Source organism: Oncorhynchus tshawytscha, linkage group LG11, assembly GCF_018296145.1.
Source record: "Oncorhynchus tshawytscha isolate Ot180627B linkage group LG11, Otsh_v2.0, whole genome shotgun sequence".
Taxonomy (NCBI): Eukaryota; Metazoa; Chordata; class Actinopteri; order Salmoniformes; family Salmonidae; genus Oncorhynchus; species Oncorhynchus tshawytscha.
In genome coordinates, this window is record NC_056439.1 from 37,359,507 (window position 1) to 37,384,578 (window position 25,072).

The following is a 25,072-nucleotide window of genomic DNA, read 5'->3' on the forward strand; positions in this document are numbered from 1 at the left end:
CTAACGAATGTGCCAAACTTGCTGTATCTTTATCTTTCCTAAAACCCCTTTTTATGGATAATATTTTTAATAAGGTATAATATTTCACTGTATTGGTCCTCCTACATCTGCGATGCCTCTACAAAATCTCATGTGAACAATGTTGGCTACCCCATCGACCTTGCGTTCCAACTCAATTTGGTCTCAATCACACAATAATGAAAACGCACTCCAACCAGATCCTTATAAAAAGTAATTCGCCAGGAATAGCTCGCACTTCAAGTGATTTATTGTTAACGTTCAATTGGTTTGAAACATGTACAGCAGCCATCACGCATTTGTTCGTTTTAACAAAAGAAGAAAGATAACAAAAAAGTCGACTTAAAACAAGCATACAGGTAAACGCATTCTCGTGTGTTAGCCAAATATACAGTTCCTACTTTCTTTAAGTCTAAATTAATACATTAGTTTACAATATTAATAGCATCAAATACCAGGTTATCACTGCAAAGAAGTGGTGGTTTAGTACCTTGAGAGAGTTCATACCTGATCCCACCTATCTCACTTTCCCCTACAGTCCCCTTAATGTGGAGCAGCATTCCCGTTCAACAACATAGACAACGTTAACATCATGAGGAAGTCCATCACATTGATTAGAAAAGGTACAGAAACGACACAATCTATTTCAAGGGTAGCAATTTCGTTTAATGTTCAAAAATAGTCTTCCTCTTCAGAAATGTCAAGAAAATGTGCCCTGACCAGCTGGTGCGCCTGAGCGCGTTGTCCTCTCAGACACCAAGGGCTCCATTTTCGCACAGTTATGTATATCAACATGATATGTCTCGTTTTCTCTTGTGCTCGTCCGCGGGTTAACATATAAAAATGGTAAATGACAGTAGGTCCTACCAAGTTCTGCCGTAGAGGAGGTTGGAACTGACCATGTTATTAGTGTAGTCTATAACAGAAGTGTCTATTTGCGCCATGTTGATCTGGCTATGGAGTGAAGGAGGGCTAGGTGACATCTCCTCCAGGTCTTGGGCCTGAACTAATGAGTTGACCTGATGGTTTTGGTGTTGATTGATGGCATTACTGGAAGCGGGGAGCACGACCCCAGAACCGTTCAGTTGCTGCTGCTGCTGTTGTTGTTGTTGCTGTTGCTGTTGCTGCTGTACCTGCTGCTGGTTTGGGGTTGGTGTGTTGGAGCCGTTCTGACATGGTTTACCGTCCTTCACCAGAACAGGCACTGCCACGCGCCTCGGCGACTGTTGTTGCTGACACAGGCTGCTGTCCTGCTGCAGCTGCTGCGCCGCTTTGTCCTTGGCCTGTCGCTTCATCTTGTACCTGTGGTTCTGGAACCAGATCTTGACCTGGGTCGGGGTCAGATGGATCATACTGGCCAGGTGTTCCCGCTCTGGCGCTGAGAGGTATTTCTGTTGTTTGAACCTCCTCTCTAGCTCATACACCTGAGCCTGGGAGAAGAGTACCCGTCGTTTCCTCCTGGGCGCTGCGTGCAGGGGTGGCATGGACTTGGAGGCGTCCCCCATGCCTGTCAGGGTCCCCATTCCAGTCATGTTCATACCTGTGGAAGGTCCCATGAATCTAGAAACTTAAAAATATACATACATATACGCACATTCAATATTCAGCAATGCAAATGTGTCGGTTTGTTGGCCTGAAGTAGTTCAGCCATGGTCTATCTACCGTGCGCAATTGGCCAAATGTAGGTTAGTCAACAAGCTCTCACAGTCTCAGCTCAGAATTAAACGTTCATCCAAGTTTCTGAGATCACTATGCAGCATTAACGAGCAAGTTTATTTCATTCCAACAATAATAATAATAATACATATTTTGTGAAATAAAATTAAAACATACTTTTTTCCTGATGGTGAGTAGTGTGTTATTGGTTCAAATCTGTCCGTATGTCGTTAAAGGTTTGGTGATATTGAAATAAAACAAGTCACAAAACAATAAAAACGAATCAAAACCTAAAAAACGACTTACTTGTTGAATATCTTTGATCCGTGTTTGCGCCATACCACCCTGTGGCTGTTGCGCTATTTCTCATGGTTTCCTGGTACGACGGAAGGTCTCCCATGTTGCCAATGCTCCCATTGCAGTATCCCCCCATGGCGCTGTGCGAGAACTGGGAGACAGTGTGTGGCATGTGGTAGGTGGTCGCCACGGTGGCGTTGTGGCCCATGGAGTGCTGTTGCATGCCAGTCTGGGACACCTGAGGCTGTCGGTAAGCTCCCAGTGGAGAGGTTAGGTTCCCTGCGCCGTCCATGGCACTAAACTTCTTGTAGGTCTCCTCGATAGGACTCAAAATATCACTCACTGAGAAAGGCGTTGTATGTTTTGGGCTCAACGACATGGTTCAGAAAGCAGGTAGATTTTGTTGAGCAGATCAACCGTGTTGTTGTATCAGCTCTCTCCTTGTGGATGGCTACGTAAGAGAGTGCTTGTAGTACGCCTGCGATCCGATTGATCGCCTTGGAGAAGGAGGCGAGCCCTGGGTGCTCATAGCTCGGGTTTATTGTAGCCAGGAGCCAGGTTTACGACAAACACAGGGGGCGGAGCGACGTCCTAAATGAGCAAATAATAGTCATCGACATTTTAGTAAGATAAGGAAAATGTTGTTACTTTTGTATTAAGGTGAACATAATACCAAATAAAATCTATGTACTTATGTTTCTAACATATAATTTATGGAATTAGACATTGTTATTTGTCCACATATCTATCCATAATAAAGGTATGCACAATAGCTGCGCTTATATATAATACGTGTAATGTTGTTCTGCGTCAATAGGGAATTCCATACATTCTAGAAACTTTGAGAGCACTTCACCAGACATAGGCGGCAGCGAGCATCACTAAAGAGGTACACTGGTACAATCCTAACTTGTGAGTATATTGCTTTCAGTTATTAAAAACAGCATATTGACATTAGATACGTATAATGTTAGAAATACTTGAAGATCTACCTATCTAGAATAGGCTAGCCTACAAGTTGTTTCCACCTGTGTTCTAGAAGGCAATAGATCTGACCAAGTTGTTTTGCTTTACCCGAATGGACAAGATATGACTTTGCAGAGTGCAGAAGTACATTTTTGTCTATTTCAAGTTTACAGATATAAATGAAAGTAAAATAAAATACTGGATTTATATTCTGCTTATGCATTGCTTTTAATAAATTCGAATTATTTGATCATGTTTCATTTGAATTCAAATTCACATTATGATAACTGATGAAATGCAACAACATCCTTTTCCGGCCCTCAACCACCTGACTCATAAACCCACTGCGTGACCTGGCATCTTAATCTTTGTGTAAACTCCCAGGCGCCAGAGGCAGAAACATCAGATTAGACGAACAAGAAAATGACTTTTGAATCAACAAAACAATTAGCCACGAAATGTGACGGTATTACTAGGCTATTATTATTACTTTATTATGATTCCTATATTTATTTTACAGTTCATCAACTGCAGTGGCCTGATCTTTGTTTTATCAAGGCTAATCGGTTAAGTTTTAGAAAATATTTGACCATTACTAAAATCAGTGATTTAAGAAAAGAGACAATGGGAAATGATTGTTATGATGAAGAAGATTAAGATGGTGGTGGTGATTGTTTTGATGATTTTGACTTAGTGACATCGTATTTGTTCTTATTAGGCTAATGTTATAACTGGACAAAAAACAGGACAATAGCTACCTGTATAGACATTGAGCTCATAATGGTAGACTTATCGGTTTCCAAGCAAAGCTAAAATACTCAGACATAAGCACTACTGAGGTCTAAATTATTGATAATGAGCCTTTCTTTATTTGTGATCAATTATTTACATTAATAATTAATGCAATTATTACGGCTTTACTCTCAGGTGGTATTACTTTCTCACATCCTTGACCAAAGTGTCATTTAGGGTGACCAGAACTCACTAAAACAAATAAAAAATATCCATATACCAAAGCACCAATGTTATCATATATGGTAGAATATTTTCCTTTGTTGAAGAGGGAAAATAATGGTCTAAACTCACCATAATTTGATTTAGTATGACACGTCAGTAAGTAGGGTATCCTAATAGCGCAAATGAAGATGCGACATGGTCAGCCATCAATTACTCGCAACGCAACACCAATCTCCGTTTAAGATGTTCATTATGAGTAATAAATCCTTGTTGCTATGCAATTTAATTCAGTCAATATTTAGGTGCTCACTTGCATCCTTCAATTACTCACAAACCCTTCTCATCGCATTTATCCAACGGAATAGATGGTTTTTGTATAGGTTAGGAGGCATAATACAAGACAAGCTAATTCACGGCACTCAAAAGTCAGTAGCATTATGCATAAAGTTAACCTCCCATCAGAGTAAATATCATACCAAGACTATATGGTAATTTCCTTTGTTTGAAAAGTTTCTTGCAATTCAACTGCAAAACACAACAGTACACGTGTTGTTACTTGCCTATTTCAGTTAAACCTCCATTAACCTGCTTATATCAATATACTGCTAAATATGATCCACCTTAGGTACGGTATGTGATCTTACCTGCATAGGCCATCAAATAAACGGCCTCTGTGAGCCATCTCTACGCTTTTGGCTATACGCTGAGGCTCGTGGTGGGTTTTGGGAACAAGGGAAAGGTAGGCCACAGTCACAGCACCTCTAACGTTATGTAAATGAGGCAAACCTCTCAACCTTCCGGATTATTGAGTCAGAGAGCACGACCGGAGTCCAGAGACCCTCCACATTGGAAAAGCACTCAAATCTCGCGTCGGTTGGCTGCACAGCTTAGAGTAATAGTTTTGATGCATATACACTCTTGTAGCCTACGTTACAACTTGTAGAGCAGGTGAACATGAAATTATAAGAGGCCTCTCTTCGACAGCAAGATATTTGGACGTGCGGGGAAGGAAATGCCTAGACCTCTAGACGGTTTGTCAGATTTATATTTGAATTGGTTTATTGGTGCAAATGGATCGATAAAGACCTGCCACTGTTATTCAGATTACATTGTAATTCCATCACAACCTATACTGTGCTTGTCTGTTGTGATTGCCTGTAGTCTATTTGCTATTTAGCTTTGAAAAATATCATCTTTCATTTATACCACAAACAATATATTAATAATAAATAACCCCAAAATTGCTAACTTCAAAAAAGTACAAATGTAGGCATATCCTATCCATGTTCCACATACGGGTAAAGGCTTGCCCTCCAATTTTGAGATGTATCGTCCGTAGACTTTGTATCACCAATTGAATGGAGGAAATTGAATTGAAATATCAAATCTAATGAGGTACATATACACCAAACACTATTTTTGTATTGGTGTCATAGTATCGTTTGCGACGGTTAAGTTGTGTATTGTCCATCAAAGATGGTTAGGTCATGCGTTTTTCTCTGGGTTTTCGCAGCGCGCTTTCTGTAATTGCTTTGCTTTCTTTTCTGCTAAACTTATAGCACCTTAGTAAACCTACTTGTTAAGAGGGGACAATTAATAAGATATGCTCATAATATATTTGAAACTATGCACCAAATAAAACTTTTATTTGACAGAAAACATTTAGGCTTTGTTCATGGTAATTTTCTAATTTGTTATCACGCAGTTATAATATTGAAATTTCAGCGTATGGAACAATGTTGTAGAACAATGTATGGAGCAATGTTGTAGAACAATGTATGGAGCAATGTTGTTCGCGCGCTGTATGATAGTTTTATGACCGAACAATCTTGTTTATTTGGGCCGATTTGTAATTAGATTGTGTCCGGATTAACCACCTCGATCAATAGATCACCTCCTCCTTAAGCAGATGCATGCGCTGTTGGGCCTGTAATGTGATATTATTGTGGATGTGTAGACTACCACCATGGTCCAAGGTTACAGTTATGGTATTATAAGGGTCTAAAGACAAACAAGGATTTAATTTTTAAAAACGCATCACGATTCTTTCAAGGACACATATCTTGCTTCTGGGTTAAATGGCATTAATTGAATGGTCATCATAATAACCTGGACGGCCCCACTCAGACGTCAGAAACATGCGGTTGGGCCGGTTGGAAACATGCGGTTGGGCTAGGCTAACTTTAGCTCCAGGCTATTTCTCTCCACACTGCTGGGAGCACTGATGTCAATGTTATTGATATTTTGTTTCATTAATGAATTGTTATCTTGTCAAACATAAACACCAAAGCATTATTTGACAATTTAATCATAAATGGGCGATGCTTTTATATTTCAAAACAGCCCCTCCCCCAGTGACACTGGCTGAGGTATACTGCAGCAGCACAGCAGATGGACCTGAGCGTGGTCACTGAAGTGCTTTCTCCATCACTGCGCGCTGGTTCAATAACCTGAGAGAGATTTGGAGAGATCAGTGAAGGGCTGGAGCGCTCGGTGTAAGAGCCGGGGTCCTGACCTACCACCTCAAAGATACACCGGCGGAACAAACCCACTCTGCCCACTCTGGTTGAATCAACGTTGTTTCCACGTCATTTCAATGAAATGATGTTGAACCAACGTGGAATAGACGTTGAATTGACTTCTGTGACCAGTGGGAAGTGACTGCTGCTGGGCATCAATAGACGAGACACTGCACAACTGGTAAATGTGCTATGTTGGTAGACTCATTTCAAATGTTGTGGCCCTTGTATATGATGCTTAAAATTACATAAACTCAGGGTCTAAAAGGATCTAAAATGGAAACTATCGGAGGATCAGAGTTTATGCCTAAATGCGCCTAGGACGCACGGCTGCGCGCAGGTATTGCTCATGTTTTTGCTCATATTTTCTGCTGCATTACGCATTTAACTGTACATTCCATGTTTTTTTAAACAGCCAACCAAAACTAAATTCCAACCATACCATAATGGCACACATTGTACAATTTGCACAAACATTTCAGGTGCCAATTATTCCAAAGGGAATTCAGGCCAATTCACCGGAAGAAGTCCAGCGTACATGTGATCTTTTTTGTTTCTTCAATTAAAATACATTTACATATATTAGTATTATAGGCCTACTTATTTACACGTTAGTCTTATTTTAGGCCTCTCTCCATGGCCAAGTGACTAATTGTTGATGACTGAAGTTGCCTGTTGGTCCCATAACGTCAGACTTGAAGAAGGATATTCATGTATATAAATAGATAAACAAACACCCTTCGACAGGTGTAAACCTGGATTGACTGATTGATATCTCACAAGCAGACTGGTATGCATAAGGATATTATTGGCGAAGGAGATATAAATGCAAATTTCAATGCAAGTGATGTAACTTTATAAAAGTTTAATATAAACATATAAACATTTACAGTATGTCGAGCATGGGCCCTCTTTGTCAGATCTAAGCGCCTACTATTCCTGAAAAGCCAATGCACTTGTATTTACGGGAATATCCCCACCAAAAAACATAACAATTACGATATTTCTAAACAAAGTGCTTCCAAAAAAAATAAAGAAATCCGAGAGAAATGGTACATTTGACTAATCATTGTCCATGATCCATCTAATGATGCTTCTTTTTCTATGGTCAGAATAATCTGTAAACTCTACTGCATTGGCCTACAACGGGAAATTGTTCTTACCATTAGGCCTAGCCACCTCCTCTTTCCCCGTTCGGCCTGTGTGTATTTTAATGTGAATATCCTTCGAGGTTATTTGGACACTTATCGTTTGAATAATAGTTTCCCTTTAGGCTATATGATAACTAAAACGATGACAAGGGATATAGACTACTTCTAGTCGATTACAACCACAATACCAGAAATTCAATTCGAACAAAATATGCTATGTATGACATTGGGTTTACACACATTTTCCAGCATCCTCTGGCAGAATTGACATCCAAAATGTTTAAACTATGATTGCAGTATATCAATGCAAGGACACTGCGACCAAAACCCATTTTTCTGATTGTTACGAAGATGAGAAGGGGAACTCAAAAGATCCCACACATGCACTCAGGATTTCAATAAAGCCAAACTCTCATTTTACACTGGCGACCATTTTGTGCGTAAAAGCAGGTGCACATCTTTCATTTGCACTACTTGAAACTGTGTAGGCCCACCGCTAAGTAGGTTAAAGGTCCTCCCAAGTGGAGCAAGTATCTGACAGTCCTCTTGAAGGCCTTTTTCTTCTGCACGAGTTTTCATTCAACTACAATTAATTTCGCTTGATGGACGAAATGATGCTAATAGCCTGCAAAAAACATATAAGGCAGTAAAACAAGTTTTACGCATGAAGATGATTGCAATGAGTGTTTCGGTAGGCTACTAGATATCAAACCTGTGAAGAATTTAGGATATTTGCATATCTTTTAAAGAGCTAGTAGTCTAGAAACAATGTTCTTCATCTTCATCTAACTTTTGTGGAGGATCAAGTCGACATTCCTGCAATGTGTCCTACATTGACTAAAATGGTCTAATAATTGCATATGGCCTACATCGTTCACTATCAGATATTTTCAGTTAAATGTGTCTTTCTCAGTATAAAGTTCAGGTGTGAAGATTCATTTTTTGATCATGACAATCACTATCAAATATAATTGACTACTATAGAGTGTACTTTTCTTTCAAAACTTTGTTCTTGGGCTAGGCCTAATACTTGAATAAATTCATTATGGTTTGTTAATTACATTTTTTAATTAGTCTCAGTTGCACTTATCATTTTAATAATAGGGCAAGAAGCATTTAAAGACCTCTTATGGTTATTGGATCTAAAAACCAAACAATCAAGGGCTTTTTGATACTATTGGGTTGTGCAAGTTTCCCAAATATAATGTTTAGTAATAACAAAAACCTGATGTTGCATGCTGTAAATAATACTAGATATTCATACAATGTGTTTTTTTTGTGAACAATAGTTTTTACTGAGTCTTTCAGAAATTATGGAAAAAAATGTCAGAAAGAAGAAAGCATATGTTGAAACACTTTTGAATCACTTTTGTAAAACAAGTGTGCTACTATATTGTTGCTTATGGAATCTGATGCATTGTTTACATTAGCTCTGAAGAATTTACACCAGATATGTGGACCTTTGGCCCTCTCTTCAAATGAAAGTGTTGCTTTCCACTACTATTTATTGGTTTGATTGTTACTATTCTATACAAACATAATTCAGAAACAAAGCCAAGAAAAGCTTATTAACACCATTGCGAGAACAAAGCGAGGTTAGCACCATTGCTAGAACAAAACGAGGTGTACTTTGTCTGGTTCGGTCTTTATGGTCAGTGGTAACATCTCTGACACACTTCTCCGCAGCATTGATGGCCCAACAGTAAGGGCACATAAACAAAGCTTTTGAAGTGTCTGTGTTTGTGACTCAGCCACAGTTCATAGCGAAAAGTCCCTGCTGTCATTCTTCTACTATATCCAATTGCTTGGTCTGTGATTGTCCTCATTCATTGAACTACATGTTACTAAACTTCCATTTCCTTTGAAGAGAGGATACATTTGATCAACCATGTGTAATTGTCTTCATATTTATTTGTCTGTGGTATTTTTCCATAGGTAACTGAATAGGTCGTTCAAGTTTTTATTAAACAAGAAAGTGAGCCTACAATTTCCTTTTTTACCTTTTAGTTTGGTTAGACCTATTATATTGTCCTGATTTACCTGCCTTACTCCATCAGAGTAAGTCAATCTAGAGCAAAACATCGGTAATCTATTCATTGTTTGTCCCGTACAGAAACCAATGTGAAGTATAGGTAACTGGACGACTGATACTACATACAATCAATATGGAAAAATGTTGGTTCTTGAATAATTCAAGAAGTTACCCTTCTTTTATGGAGTTTGTGGGTGGTTGATGTCATTGATATACTATAGCAGACACTACCTGACTTACATACTCCATTTTGGTCTCACAATCATGTAAAAAATAAATCATGGAGAATGGTGTCACTCCTGTAATGTTGGCAAATAGATCAGTGTTTCCCGCTGTCCATGTTACATTCACTCAATGCCAGGAACTCAACTTAGCATGTTTTCACATAACAGTCGAGAGACGCTCGGTCTAATCCAGAGTTTCAAAGCTCTTTCAATAGCAGGCATTATGTGGAGATGAAGAAAACTTTTAAATAGTTTCAGAACTCAACAATGAAGAGGTGAACAGGAGCTGAATACCAATGAGATGGTTTTTTTTAACCTGTATGTTATTTGTCCCACATTCGGCTTCCATGTAGCTTTTATCCGTTTAGCCACACAGCATTATCTCAAGAGATCAAAGTTCAGACAATATAATTACACAACACAACACAAAGTAAACCTTTATACCTTAGCCTCTATTATCTAATGGGGTTTGTCAGGATCCTCATCATGCATTATCATATTTGTTTATTCAAATGTGATAAAGACAGTTTGCAGTGTTGGGGAGTGGTATTTATTTGTATTTATTAAGGATCCCTGTTATCTCCACATCCTTGGGTCCAGCAACATTAAGGCAGTTATATACAATACAAAAATATTACATGACATGACATTTCATAACACTTTTTAGAACACTTTAAGTGTGTGCCCTCAGGCCACTACTCTACTACCACATATCTACAATGCAAAATCCATGTGTACATGTGTGTAGAGTGCATGTGTTAGCAAGTGTATGAATGTGTCTGTGCCTGTGTGTGTGTCTCTTCATAGTCCCCGCTGTTCCATAAACTACATGTAGCTCAGCTAGCCTAATTGAACTAGATTTTGCGGTAGCTTGGTGGTAGTTGAACTAAATTAAAATCTAGGTAGTGCTTTCAGTAGTTAATGACTTTTTTTTTGCCATGTACTGGTGTAGCTAAGTACTGGGAGTACACACTACTTTTCTTACAAAAAGAAAAGATGGGTGAATTACGTAAGAATTTCCATTATTTTTCGCCATCAGGCCTCCTTAATTCTCACTTGATACATTGTTTTTGTGTTAAATAGGCTAAATTACACATTCTTATACCATATGACACCAAAGTGAGCTGTTCTTGCAGTTTGTAGTCTATGATATTTCAGATGTACATATGTACATTTTTCACAAAGCAGTTTGGATGTAGTGAACTGCTTTTTCAGAGTAACTTTAGTTAAATAAACTATATTTTTTATATAGGGTATCTTTAGTGCTTAACTTCTTCCAGTGTGAAGTAATTGGTAGCTTGGCCAACTATATTTTCAGAATAGCTTCGCTAACACTGACAGTTCATTTGTAAGAGATGTTTTGTATTTTTTGTATTTTTTTTAAAACTTATGAATGAGGCTGGTACCAAGTCTTCTGGGACCAGAGAAGCCCCTCCATAGTTGGTCATATACACTATATGACACTGATAGAAGATTAACTGATATTAACCCCCCCATCAAGTTATATTTTTTGAGTCAGCTGTATAGTGCCAGGGAAAAATGAAAACATGCACCCAGGGTTGGCCCCAGGACCAAGTTTGGGAAACCCTGATCTAATAGGCTCACGGCTTGCTTGGGCATTGTGGATCGGGTTAGCAGGGGTATTCAACTCTTGCTCTACAAGGTCCGGAGCCTGCTGGTTTTCTGTTCTACCTGATAATTAATTGCACCCACCTGGTGTCCCAGATCTAAATCAGTCCCTGATTAAAGGGGAACAATTTAAAAAACGAGTGGAACTCAGAAGAGGTTGGTGGGAGGAACTATAGGAGGACGGGCTCACTAAAATGCCTGGAGTGGAATCCATAGAATGGTACCAAACACATCAAACACAAACCATAGATTTTTTTCCCAGCCATTACAATGAGCCCGTCCTATAACTCCTCCCACCAGTCTCCTCCACTATTTAAGGCCCAGTGCACTAATTTTGTGAAAAAGTATATTTTTTCCCCAAAATTATATATGAAAAAAAACAACAACATTTATTTATTATTACGATTTTTCAGGGGATGCTGCAGCACCCTCAGCACCACTACTTCCCGCGGCGATGACGGGACTACATTTTCTTTGGTGATTGAGTTGGCAATTGTATTTGGACTTAATGTTGTTTCCAAACAACTTCCAGCACACATTTTCAGAAAACTGGATGCATCTACTAGTTTATACATCGATAATAAAGTTATGACTATGTAGAAGTTGCGATAATGTCATTTTGATGCTTGCCAAAATATGATCTTCTACAGGTGCACTATTATAATGCCCTAACAAGGTGCACCATAATATCACATAATGCATTAAATGACACACACCAAAATCCAACCATGGGTTTCAGTATATTATAGTTTATTACACATTTATTAATAAATAATTAACAGTCTACAAACTTGATATACAACCTTACTTTTTAGAAAGTGTATACCTTAATGTAAAGTGTTTGTGGATTTTGATTAACAGAAGTATTGGTTATTCTGGGGGTGGGTGGACAGTGCATTTGGAGAAATTTGTACATCGTCAACTATAATAATAGTATTTTTCATCATTAGAAACATGGAACTCAAGATTCTACATTGAAGAAGTTCATTCAAGATTTTACATTGTAGAAGTTCATTCAAGATTTTACATTGAAGAAGTTCATTCAATATTTTACACTGAAGAAGTTCATTCAAGATTTTACATTGAAGAAGTTAATTCTAGATTGTACATTGAAGAAGTTCATTCAAAATTTGACATTGCTCACTGTAACTGAGACTCCACCTCACTAAACATGCCCCTGCTGCCATGACACTGGACTGTACAGTGATATTATATCCCTTACTACTTGTGATGCTAAGCTCTCTTTTGTTTGTGTTTTTTTTCTTGTCTTGTGCCACTGGTTCTCCCGTTGCAGGTGATCAGTCCTCCCTCTATACCAGATCCTCCTGAGGACGCTTGATGTCATCTTGTCCTCCTGGTCATTATGCTACTTGTTCCACTCAACAATACTGCCCTCTAGCCTCTTGCTGCTTCCCTACTCGAAATGCCTGGCTGGCCTTTTCTATCAAACCATTGTGAAATTGTGTGCAGAAAGTCCTTTCCTTAATACTCCTCCTACTAGCGGTGTCTTTGGGACACAACAAAGGATTCCTCCAGACAACTTGGTTGATGGACTTTTATCAGAAATCAAAGTTCATGTAAAACAAAAGATGTTCAAGTGTCTGTGTTCCATTTCATTTTAAAGGGACACTTCACTGAAAATGCAGACTAAAATTATAAGAAATCTGTCTAGAACCTTACCTGTTTGTGCCCTGGCCTACCTTGAACATCCTTGCCAGACACGTAATTGTTAGCTAGCTAAATGGAGCTTGTGGAGGATATGTTCAATGAGTGTATTTAGCACATGAGTGGTTTGCATGCGCAATGACAGCTAACGTTAGCGTTAGGCCTACAAGTGTTACTGACTGGCTGGGGCTGTAATTAGCCTAGTTATACGTGTCTGCATTGTGTCTCTGTCATGTTCTAGAGGGTATTATTTTTCAAGAGCACAATTCCCGCTTGCATTTTAAGCCACGCCTACCCAAACTCTGATTTGTTGGAAGAGTTGAAAAGCACCCTCCGTCATGACTGTCCTGATCAGGTCAGGTTACAGGAGACCACAACCCTACAGATTATCTCTCAACCCCAACAGAAGAGGAGAGATCTAGGGGTCTGAAGATGTGTGGGGTTTTATGACCCCTCACGCCCCTGGTAAATTTCAGGCCACAGACAAATTCCTTTGTCCTGTTACTATGGAGAACCAGCCTCAGAACATTAAACATGAAATAAAGGGACAATGGTTTCCGTCAGCCACAATGGTGGTCATGACAATAGATGGAATATGAAAATGTATGTCATTTTTGTTTTGTTATTAAAGGTTAATAGATGACGTTATTACGAAAACATTGTAATGTGAAGAGTTTTCCTAGTATATGTTTCATGTTTATACATTGTACGTTGTATGGAAAATATCCAAATCAAAGAGAATGTTTTGGGGAAGATGAAATGTTAAGTTGGTTGTCTAAAATTGGATTTGAATCAAATCCAGACCTTGCCTCATTAACTTGGTACGCCCAGAGAATTGCCCTAAAGGCGGTTACGCCCACTTCTGACCCAAGGGTATTAAACCTGTGAGTATAGAATTTACAGGACGATGTGGCCCCAGCTGCAGCAAGGTCTAAAAAGTCAACGAACCCAGAACGCAACGCAAGTTTGGAGGCAAAGAAATCCTTTTCTACCCAAGCTACGGATGAGTAGCTGTGTCTAAGCGGGTGAATTCAAGTCGAACCACCTAGCCTCCATCTTCTATCGAATCGTGGTATCTAAAGGGTTTCATTCCTATGCTGTGAGCTCTGAGGTACCGAGCTGTCTGTCCTCAGAAGACCCCTTCCAGAGCAAAGGGTGAGGGAACAGACTCCTAAGCCCAAAAGGACACAGACAGTGGGAGGACGATCAGGGAGGTGCGCCGGAGTAGTGTATCATCGAACAGCTGAAGGCCTACGCAGAGAATCCTCGGAGATCATCCCCACGTAATTACATCATTATATTCTGACCCATAAGAGCGGCAGTTTGGGGCAAGGCTAGGGTTAGAATAGCATAGCTGACAATTTTCACCCAAATGTATATTTATTTTGTGTACTTTCTTTTTTTCTCTCTCTTTTGAAATCCTCATTGTGGGTAACATGCGCCATAGTGTGTTGGCCCGTTATACTAAGTTCTAATCAATAGCCTATAATGTGTTTTGTCTATGTGTATCTTTTATCATCATTTTAGATTTTTAGTAAATAAATATTCAACTAAGATTGGTGTGGTACGAATTCATTGGTGAGACCCGGGTCCGTGCAGATTCACGGGCTATATGACTTTCTGAACGAGATTGGTAGAGGCAACTGGTTAATTAGCGGCTGTTGTAAAATTGATATTCTGATATTCTTAGAGTTAATTTGGGAAATAGAAACTCAATAAAAACTAGTTTTCCCATGGTGCCCCAGGTTAATGAGTTAATAATTGCTTGATTCAGTTAATCACGCAATTAGAAACTTTAATCATTCGATGAACAACAGTCATCACATTATCTAAAACAACGTCATGACACCTCCGTGATCATGTTTAACTATTAAATGTTAAGCAAAAATATATGCCTTGTTTTCCTCATTATTGTTGAGGCGTATCTGTCCATTTCCTGGTTAGTTTGACTGTCAAACTGGGTGCGTTCGAGTGCATGGTTTATTCAGGGTACGGTAATACGGTAGTAGTTTATTCCCGGGGGGATGTACATCACAGGAGGTTGGTGTCACCTTAATTGGCGAGGACGAGCTCGTGGTAATGGCTGAATCGGAATGGGTGGAATGATATCAAATACATCAAACACATGGTTTCCATGTGTTTATGCCATTCCATTAGCTCCATTCCGGCAAACTATTATGAGCCGTCGACCCCTCAGCTGCCTCCACTGATGTACATGTTTATATCCCTAACTTCCATTTATGCTTAAAGCATGGGTGTAGCATCTTTATTGAAGTGTGCGCTATGGAAATACATATATGTTTATGATCCCCACATGTTGTATTGTATTTCATGTCTTTTGAATATTAATTGTCATCATGATGTGAAATGATTTCCTATTGGCTGCTTTTCCACTTCTACTGCTCCTCTGCTGCTGCTGCTGCTGGATTTTTCCAGGCATGGGTGAAGCCTGTTTTTTCTTTTGATAGAGCTCCACGTAATTTATTCAGTTTATGTTCTTTGTTGCTCTGACCAGTTTGCAATTATTGTGAGTATTTTTGGCACCTGGTATTATCTTCACGGTTGCTAATTAAAAGCTTCACTTTGAGCAAAAAAAAGTGAGTAGGGTCTATCTGCAGACTGTGGTTATTGCATGCTGCGCCCACTACATGCTGCTAGCTAGCTAGGACACCGGCACACACTGTCCTTACCCCCGCCTGCTGAGCACTTCTTTCCCGACGTTATTTTAGTTAAGGCGAAGGTAATCATTCCCTGGTAGTGCCACACAAGAGTTGAGTTTGCTACACTTAACAGAACTGCAGGAACGCAGTGCTCGGCAGGCAGGGTCAAAGGACACTGTGTACCGGTGTCTCCTAGCATAGCTAGCTAGCAGGTTCCTTCTTCTTCTGTGGGCATTTAAAGCAGTTGGTATCCAACGTTGGTGCATTACCACCACCTACTGTGTTGGATTGTGGGTCAGAGACAGCACTACCAGCCTCAATGTCAGTGGACACAGCATGTAGCATGTTAAAATCCTACTGCTGGGTCAACCTCACATACCAGGTGCTGTTGTTGAAGTATTTCTAAGACTAATTTGCTACCACCAAGGGTGATGCACAGCAAACATTTGTGCCAGAACACTCACCACACATCAGCCAGAGAGGAGTGATATGTGCCAAATAGGAATCAAGGGGATGTGGCACCAGGGTCAACACCCCCAGTCTTACAATAAGTGCATGGGATTTTTTTGGACCAGAGAGAGTCAGGACACCCATACAACATCCCACTCGAATGATAGCACACTACACAGGGCAATGTCCTCTTCACTGCCCTGGGGCATTGGCATCTCCTTAGACAAGAGGGAGGAGTGCCCTCTACTTGCCCTCCAACCCCGCAGCATTTGGCCTCCCATCCAGGGACTGACCAGGACCTGCACTGCTTAGCTTCAGAGGCAAGCGTAAAGTTGATGCAGGGTGGTATACTGCTGGTGAAACAGTTCAGCACTGTGTCAGATAAGGCAATAAAAAAATGTTACAACTGGACAAAAGACTGAGGAGCTTTTTATCAGCAATCAAATTAAATCACAACGTATTATTCATATCGTATTATCATAACATGAGAAAATGTCTACCCAACGGACACCCCAATTTACCATTGCTACAGTTGTAAATGTGTAAATACTATTATTATTATCATTGTCTCATTCACTTCTCTTTTTTTGACCTGTACTGAGCATAACAATTTCACTGTACCCTGCAATTATATCTGCGTCCCTGTGCATGTGACTAATAAACTCATCTAATCTAGTTAAAGGTACGGGGCATTGATAACACATTCACATGAAAATAATAAACACTACGTTTATAAATCAGACCCTTATTGTGAATTGAAAGATCTACATACAAATCCTAGTCTAGGGAGGAACTTTTACCCTATAGTAATTACCATACATGTTTTTCTTTAGGCTCACTTGTCAGATAGGCCTATATGTGTGACAGTGTCATGTTTGAGTTAATATATATATATTTTTGTCCTTTCAAATCAAACTTAAATCTACTGCTGTGAACAGATAAGGGGTTCACATTTTAGCTAATAGTGTTACACTAGAAATAACAAAAGACAATTTAAAAATATTTTTGCAGTTTTCTGCAAGAATGCCTGGATATCTTGTGTAGTCGTCATTCATGTTAATTGTTTCTCTTCATAGTTGTAATGTTAGAGTTGCTGTCTGTGTGATTGGTTTTCTTCCTTCAGAAAATCACTATCTGCAAACTACTATTAAAAACAGCAATAAACACACAGAAGGTGTAATGCCTAAACAACAAGTGGGAAGGTAGAGAGACAGACAGGCAGAGGTTTAGTCTGATTCCCTACCCTTCTCCCACTTGAGTTCACATAATGTTTTGCATATTGCAGAGATGGCCAGAATATTGTCTTCTAACTTTGCTTAATAACAACAAGTGGAAAGAGATGTTTACCACAATTACCACCTGTACTGGAGGAGATGTTTACCACAATTACCACCTGTACTGGAGGAGATGTTTACCACAATTACCACCTGTAGTGGAGGAGATGTTTACCACAATTACCACCTGTACTGGGGGAAAACAACACTCTGTATACCTATTCCAGTAAGTAGACACCATGGCCAATCACAAGGCTGCATGTACATTATTGTATCTAATATTGTCTGTACTCTCGTCAAAGGTCAACAACTTGACTCCATAGATAGGACCAGTCAATATTAGATAGAACGTCATGGCCCTGGCCGTCTGTTGGAAAACAACCTGTGGTTACCAAGGTTACTGCAAAAACTCACAGCATAAACTTGACCTTTTTTAAAACTAAACTAAACAAGTTAAATATTTATATTTATATTAATATTTAAATAGTTTTCCACACACACAGCTATGTGTAGCCTACTTGGACACTAGGTCCTCACATTTCCAACTCTCCCACACAAATAGCCTGAAGCCACAGGGCTCTTCTCGCAGGCTCTATTTCCTTATGTGGGAGCATTGCTAACTGGTTACATGTACGTTGAACAACACAGCAGCTTTTTGGCATGTTTTGTTATTTCTGTATAACAATAAATGGACGACAAAGTTGTTTATTTTACAATGGGGTCAATGGCAAAGAATGTTTGTTTTCCTCAATTTTGGGCCTGGTCGAGGGGAATTCCTTATTATTATGTGAGTATCAATTCGGAGTATGCTGTAAAGGGGTCGATGAAACGCAGACCGTTCCATTGACCAGATTGGCGCACATTCAGGTTTAGAAGAAGTGACTGCTAAATGCTAACTCTGTTCGTAAAAGACAGTTGCATAGCTAGCTTACAGAAATCGGTGGTGGTAGGCAAAGATGTTTTTAACTGTAATGCAGTTGATTGTTGACGATGACAGGAACATGTATTGGTGGTGACATCCATACAACCATTATACTCAGATTTTTACCTCAAAATAGTATGAAACACACATATAAACAATAGCCTAAATGTAGGCGCATTTTACTGGGGGGCAATGAGGAGATTCAGGATCTGTTCCTTGCAGCCCTTTCCCCCCACGTGTTTCCATGGCAATTCTATTGTTTGTTCAAGTTCCATTGACCTCTTTGAATCAAATCAAATCACATTGTATTTGGCAAATGCTTCATTAACAACAGGTGTAGACTAATAGTGAAATGCTTACTTACGGGTCATTCCCAACAATGCAGAAAGAAAAGAAATAGATAAATAATAGAAAAGAATAACACAATGAATAAATACACAGTGAGTAATGATAACTTGGCTGTATACATGGGGTACCAGTACCGAGTCCATGTGCAGTGGTACAAGGTAATTGAGGTAGATATGTACATATAGGTAGGGATAAAGTTACCACATCTATGCTCTCTCTCTCTCCCTTTCCATTAGACCATTAGACCATTTCTGTGTGTTTATTGCTGGTTTTAATTGTAGCGGAAACATGCCCAGGATTACCCACAACGATTGAGAGGTAGAGCCTACATGTTACGCCCTGACCTTAGAGAGCCGTTTTATTTCTCTATTTGGTTAGGTCAGGGTGTGATGTGGGGTGGGCATTCTATGTTTTGTATTTCTGTGTGTTTGGCCGAGTGTGGTTCACAATCAGAGGTCTATCGTTGTCTCTGATTGGGAATCATACTTAGGCAGCCTGTTTTGCCACCTTAGTTGTGGGTAGTTGTCTTTGTTAGTGGCCTGTATAGCCCAAGGAAGCTGCACGTTCGTTTTTGGTGTTTCTTGTTTTGTTGGTGACATTCTTAATAAAGGAAAATGTACGCTTGCCACGCTGCACCTTGGTCCGGTCATTTCCCTGACGACGTTCGTGACACTACGTGCAAAGTCATCACATGATCACAGTATTGGATTGATAGCTATTTTGAATCATTAACTACGCACACTCTCAATTTTTCAAATAAAGTCAGTCAGCCCTGTCACTTGGTTTGCAATAAAGCTGAAGGATGGAGCTGAAAGAATGTTCCGTATTTCTGTCTTCACTATAGGGTATTGTTGTTTCTCTAATCAAGTTAGAGAGGCTCGGTAGTACTGATAACACCAGAAAAATGTATCATTGCTTGGTAGAAGCTGTTTGTAGATTATTTCTAACTCTTCCACTTGTCACTCCCTCTTCAACAGCTTTTCCGCCAGCATGGTGACATTGGGTGGAACCACATAGACCCAATAGATTACTTCTGCGACTGGGCTCAGTTCCAACGGGATAAGCTTCAACATGCTGGCCATCATTGAGTCCTGTGTATTTGTTTATAAATTACAGCCTGCGCAGAGAGTGCACATAGTTATTATTCTGATAATTGGAAGCCTCAACCATTGAGTGGAGACTCCACTGGTAGGTTATTCTGGAGGCCTACGGCTGTCAGAGCAGTGGGACAACACCAACCCACTGCTGCAGAGTGACTTGAGCTTCAGGTATGCCAAGTTAGAGCAGCTAAAGGGCTGATAAGGATGCAGAAAAAATACTGGCGGTGAAGTCCGAATGACAGAGGCCCCTCCTTTACCTCCGCATGAATTTGGGCTTCGGCACAATGTGGGCACTTTACCTGGTCATGTGCATCACCTGTGAGCTCTTGGGCCTGGCGGTCCCCACCTACTTCGCCATGAACATCCTATGGTTGGAGTGCGCTAACAGCTTATTGGTGGGGCTGATGTTCTGGCTCAAGAGTGATTGTCCAACAGCAATCTCCCTGACGACATCTGCCAGTGGCAGGTTTACTGGCGCTTAAGTAGATGACCTGTTAGAGACTCTAACAAACATCCAAAGGCTTTGTTCAGCTTGTCAGGCAAGGACAGAAAGCCGACTCCTGCATGTCTGAATCAGGCCAATCAGGCCAAAGGAAAAGCAGACGTGATTCATGACACATAGGCTTACTGATGACCAGCAGGGTCAAATAATAATCACAGTGGTTCTAGAGGGTGCAACAGGTCAGCACCTGTGGAGTAAATGTCAGTTGGCTTTTCATAGCCGAGCATTCGGTTGAGCCAGCAGGTGCGGTAAAGAGAGAGAGAGGGCAAGCGAGAGAAGAAGATTTGAATACAGCAGGTCCGGGACAAGGTAGCATGTCTGGTGAACATGTCAGGGTTCCATAGCCGCAGGCAGAACAGTTGAAACTGGAGCAGCAGCATGACCAGGTGGACTGGAGACAGCCAGGAGTCATCAGGCCATGTAGTCCTGAGGCATGGTCCTATGGCTCAGGTCCTCTGGGAGGGGAGGGACAGACAGAGAGAGAGAGAATTAGAGGGAGCATACTTAAATTCACACAGGACACTAGATAAGACAGGAGAATTACACCAGATATAACAGACTGACCCTATCCCCCGGCACATAGACTATTGCAGCTTAGATACTGTAGATTGAGATGGGGGGGTACACTGTGGCCCCATCCGGCGATACCCCCGGACAGGGCCAACCAGGCAGGATATAGCCCCACCCACTTTACCAAAGCACAGCCCCCACACCACTAAAGGAATATCAATAGACCAACAGCTTACTACCCTGAGACAAGGCTGAGTATAGCCAACAAAGATCTCCTCCACCTCACGAGCCCACGTCAGTGACTCAACCGACTCAAGTTGAGTATAGCGCAAAGAAGCCTTGCATGGCGTGATGCACCCTTCCAAGGGACAGCATGGAAACCAGAGGCAGAGAATCCCAGTGGAGAGAGGGGAGCTGGCTAGGCAGAGACAGCAAGGGTGGTTCATCCTTCCAGTGCCTTGCCGTTAACCTTCACACCCCTGGGCCAGACTACACTCAATAATAGGACCTACTGAATAGATAGGTCTTCAGTAATGGCTTAAAGGTTGAGACAGAGTCTGCAACGCTCACATGGAAATGGCAGACCATTCCATAAAAATTGAGGTGAAAGCCCTGCCTCTAGCTGTTTGCTTAGAAATTCTAGGGACAATAAAGTGTCTTGCGTCTTATGACCATACGTGTATATATGTACTGCAGGACAAAATCGTAGAGATAGGTAGGAACAAGTCCGTCTTTGCTTTGTAGGTTAGCAGTAAAACCGTGAAATCAACCCTAGCCTGAAGAGGAAGCCAGTGTAGAGAGGCTAGCACTGGAGTAATATGACACATTCTTTTGGTTCAGGTCAAGATTATAGCAGCCGTATTTAGCACTGACTTAAGTTTATTTAGTGCTTTATCCGGGTAGCTGGAGAGTAGAGCATTAAACCAGTCTAATTTAGAAATGACAAAAGCATGGATTCGCTTTTATGCATCATTTTTGGACAACAAGTTTCTGACTTTTGCAATATTACGAAGATGGAAAAAAGCTGCCCTTGAAATAGTCTTCATATGTTCATCAAAAGAGAGATCAGGGACCAGATAATGCCGTGGTCCTTCACAGTTTTATTTGAGGCAACTGTACAACCATCAAGATACATTTTCAGATCAAACAGCAGATCTCTTTGTTACTTGGGACCTAGAACTAGCATCTCTGTTTTGTCCGAGTTTAAAAAAGAAACATTTGCCGCCACCCACTTCCTTATGTCTGAAACACAGGCTTCCAGAGTAGGCGAATTTGGGACTTCACCATGTTTTGCCGAAATGTACAGTTGTGTGGTTTTTAACATTTTCACCTTTATTTAAACAGGTAGGCCAGTTGAGAACAAGTTCTCATTTACAACTGCGACCTGGCCAAGAAAAAGCAAAGCAGTGTGACACAAACAACACAGAGTTACATATGGGATAAACAAACGTACAGTCAATAACACAATAGAAAAATATATATACAGTGTGTGCAAATGTAGTAAGATTAGGGAGGTTAGACAATAAATAGGCCATAGTGGCAAAATAATTACAATTGAGCAATTAAACACTAGAGTGATAGATAGTGCAGAAGATTAATGTGCAAGTAGAGATACTGGGGTGCAAAATAGCAAAAAAAGAAATAACAACATGGGGATGAGGTAGTTGGGTGGGCTATTTACAAATGGGCTATGTACAGGTGCAATGATCGGTAAGCTGCTCTGACCGCTGATGCTTAAAGTTAGTGAGGGAGATATAAGATTCCAGCATCAATGATTTTTGCAATTCGTTCCAGTCATTGGCAGCAGAGAACTGGAAGGAAAGGCAGCCAAAGCAGGAGATGGCTTTGGGGATGACCAGTGAAATATACCTGGTGGAAAGCGTGCTACGGATGGGTGCTGCTATGGTGATCAGTGAGCTGAGATAAGGCGGGGCTTTACCTAGCAAAGACTTATAGATGAACTGGAGCCAGTGGGTTTGGCGACTAATATGAAGGGAGGGCCAGCCAACAAGAGCATACAGGTTGCAGTCGTGGGTAGTTTATAGGGCTTTGGTGACTAATTGGATGGCACTGTAATAGACTACATCCAATTTGGAGAGTATTTTGTAAATGACATCGCCAAAGTCGAGGATCGGTAGCATAGTCCGTGTTATGAGGGTATGTTTGGCAGCATGATGGAAGGATGCTTTGTTGCAAAATAGGAAGCCAATTCTAGATGTCATTTTGGATTGGAGATGCTTAATGTGAGTCTACAGTTTACAGTCTAACTAGACATCAAGTTATTTGTAGTTGTCCACATATTCTAAGTCAGAACCATCCAGAGTAGTGATGCTAGACGAGCGGGTGGGTGCGGGTAGCGATCGGTTGAAGAACATGCATTTAGTTTTACTTGCATTTAAGAGCAGTTGGAGGCCACGGACGGAGTGTTGTATGGCATTGAAGCCCGTTTAGGACCTTGAGCGACGCTGAGGTGCACCCATGACCCTCTCGGAAGCCAGATTGCGTAGCGGAGAAGGTACGGTGGGATTCGAAATTGTCGGTGATCTGTTTGTTAACTTGGCTTTCGAAGCATAGCAGTGAAAGTTGACATTGTGTTTCCGAATGACATCCCCACGAGGTAGAATATATAGTGAAAACAATAGTGGTCCTAAAACAGAACCTTGAAGAACACCGAAACGTACAATTTATTTGTCTGAGGACAAATCATCCACAGAGACAAACATATCTTTCCAACAGATAAGATCTAAACCAAGCAAGAACTTGTCCGTGTAGACCAATTAGGGTTTCCAATCTCTCCAAAAGAATGTGGTGATTGATGGTGTCAAAGCGGCACTAAGGTCTATGAGCACGAGGACAGATGCAGAGCCTTGGTCTGACACCATTAAAATGACATTTACCACCTTCACGAGTACAGTCTCAGTAATATGGATTTCAATGTAAAATATGCACTTTAATTTACCTTCAAATTCTTCCACAAGATTCCTCCTTCCTTGGATCTTGGTTCTGTTGTAGCACTGTTGGCAGAACTGGAGAGTCTTGCCATGGAGAAACAATTGTGGTTTCCACTGGAACAGAGAAGGTTCCCCCTGGCCCAATTTACAGTTCCTTCTGAAAGTATTAAAGACCCCTTGACTTTTTCCACATTTTGTTTCGTTACAGCCTCATTCTAAAATGGATTTAATTCGTTTTTTTCTCAGCAATCTACACACAATGCCACCATAATGACAAATCGAAAATAGGTTTTTATACATTTTTGGAAATCTATTAAAAATGAAAAACAGAAATACCTTATTTACACAAGTATTCAGACACTATGCTATGCGACTCAAAATTGAGCTCAGGTGCATCCTGTTTCCATTGATCATCCTTGGGATGTTTCTACAACTTGATTGGAGTTCACCTGTGCTAAATTCAATTGATTGGACATGATTTGGAAAGGCACACACCGGTCTATATAAGGTCCCACAGTTGACAGTTTATGTCAGAGCAAAAACAAAGCCATGAGGTCAAAGGAATTGTCCGTCAAGCTCCAAGACAGGATTGTGTCGAGGCACAGATCGGGGGAAGGGTACCAAAACATTTCTGCAGCATTGAAGGTCCCCAAGAACACAGTGGCCTCCATCATTCTTCAATGGAAGAAGTTTGAAACCACCAAGACTCTTCCTAAAGCTGGTCGCCCGGCCAAGCTGAGCAATCGGGGAAGAAGGGCCTTGGTCATGGAGGTGACCAAGAACCCAATGGTCACTCTGACAGAGCTCAAGAGTTCCTGTGTGGAGATGGGAGAACCTTCCAGAAAGACAACCATCTCTGCAGCACTCCACCAATCAGGCCTTTATGGTAGTGTGGCCAGATGGAAGACACTCATCAGTAAAAGACACATGACAGCCCACTTGGAGTTTGTCAAAAGGCACCTAAAGACTCTGAGACCATGAGAATCAAGATTCTCTGGTCTGATGAAACCAAGATTGAACTCTTTGGCCAGAATGCCAAGGGTCACATCTGGAGGCAGCATCCCTAGAGTGAAGTATGGTGGTGGCAGCATGATGCTGTGGGATGTTTTTCAGTGGCAGGGACTGGGAGAATAGTCAGGATCGAGGGAAAGATTAACAGAGCAAAGTACAGAGCAATCCTTGATGAAAACCTGCTCCAGAGCGCTCAGGATCTCAGAATGGGGTTAAGGTTCAACAGGAGA

At 40.7% G+C, this 25,072-nt stretch overlaps 1 protein-coding gene across 1 annotated transcript; it reads right to left on the reverse strand.

Moving 5' to 3' along the window:
* Nucleotides 1-256: 256 nt before the first annotated feature.
* LOC112261952 (thyroid transcription factor 1-like) lies at nucleotides 257-4,658 on the reverse strand. Its single transcript, XM_024437604.2, has 3 exons — nucleotides 4,539-4,658; nucleotides 1,981-2,562; nucleotides 257-1,558 (listed from the first exon to the last, which is right to left on the reverse strand). The coding sequence occupies exons 2-3, from the start codon at nucleotides 2,348-2,350 to the stop codon at nucleotides 882-884; spliced, it is 1,047 nt and encodes a 348-aa protein (XP_024293372.1). The 5' UTR covers nucleotides 2,351-2,562; nucleotides 4,539-4,658; the 3' UTR covers nucleotides 257-881.
* Between the last annotated feature and the right edge of the window lie 20,414 nt (nucleotides 4,659-25,072).

What these genes read in the sequence shown, in the direction of transcription:
- LOC112261952 (XM_024437604.2), bottom strand. Translation starts at nt 2,350, where the DNA reads ATGTCGTTGAGCCCAAAACATACAACGCCTTTCTCAGTGAGTGATATT. An exon ending in GGATCAAAGATATTCAACAA is followed by an intron (nt 1,559 to 1,980) that starts GTAAGTCGTTTT and finishes GACCTTCCACAG; the next exon opens with GTATGAACATGACTGGAATG.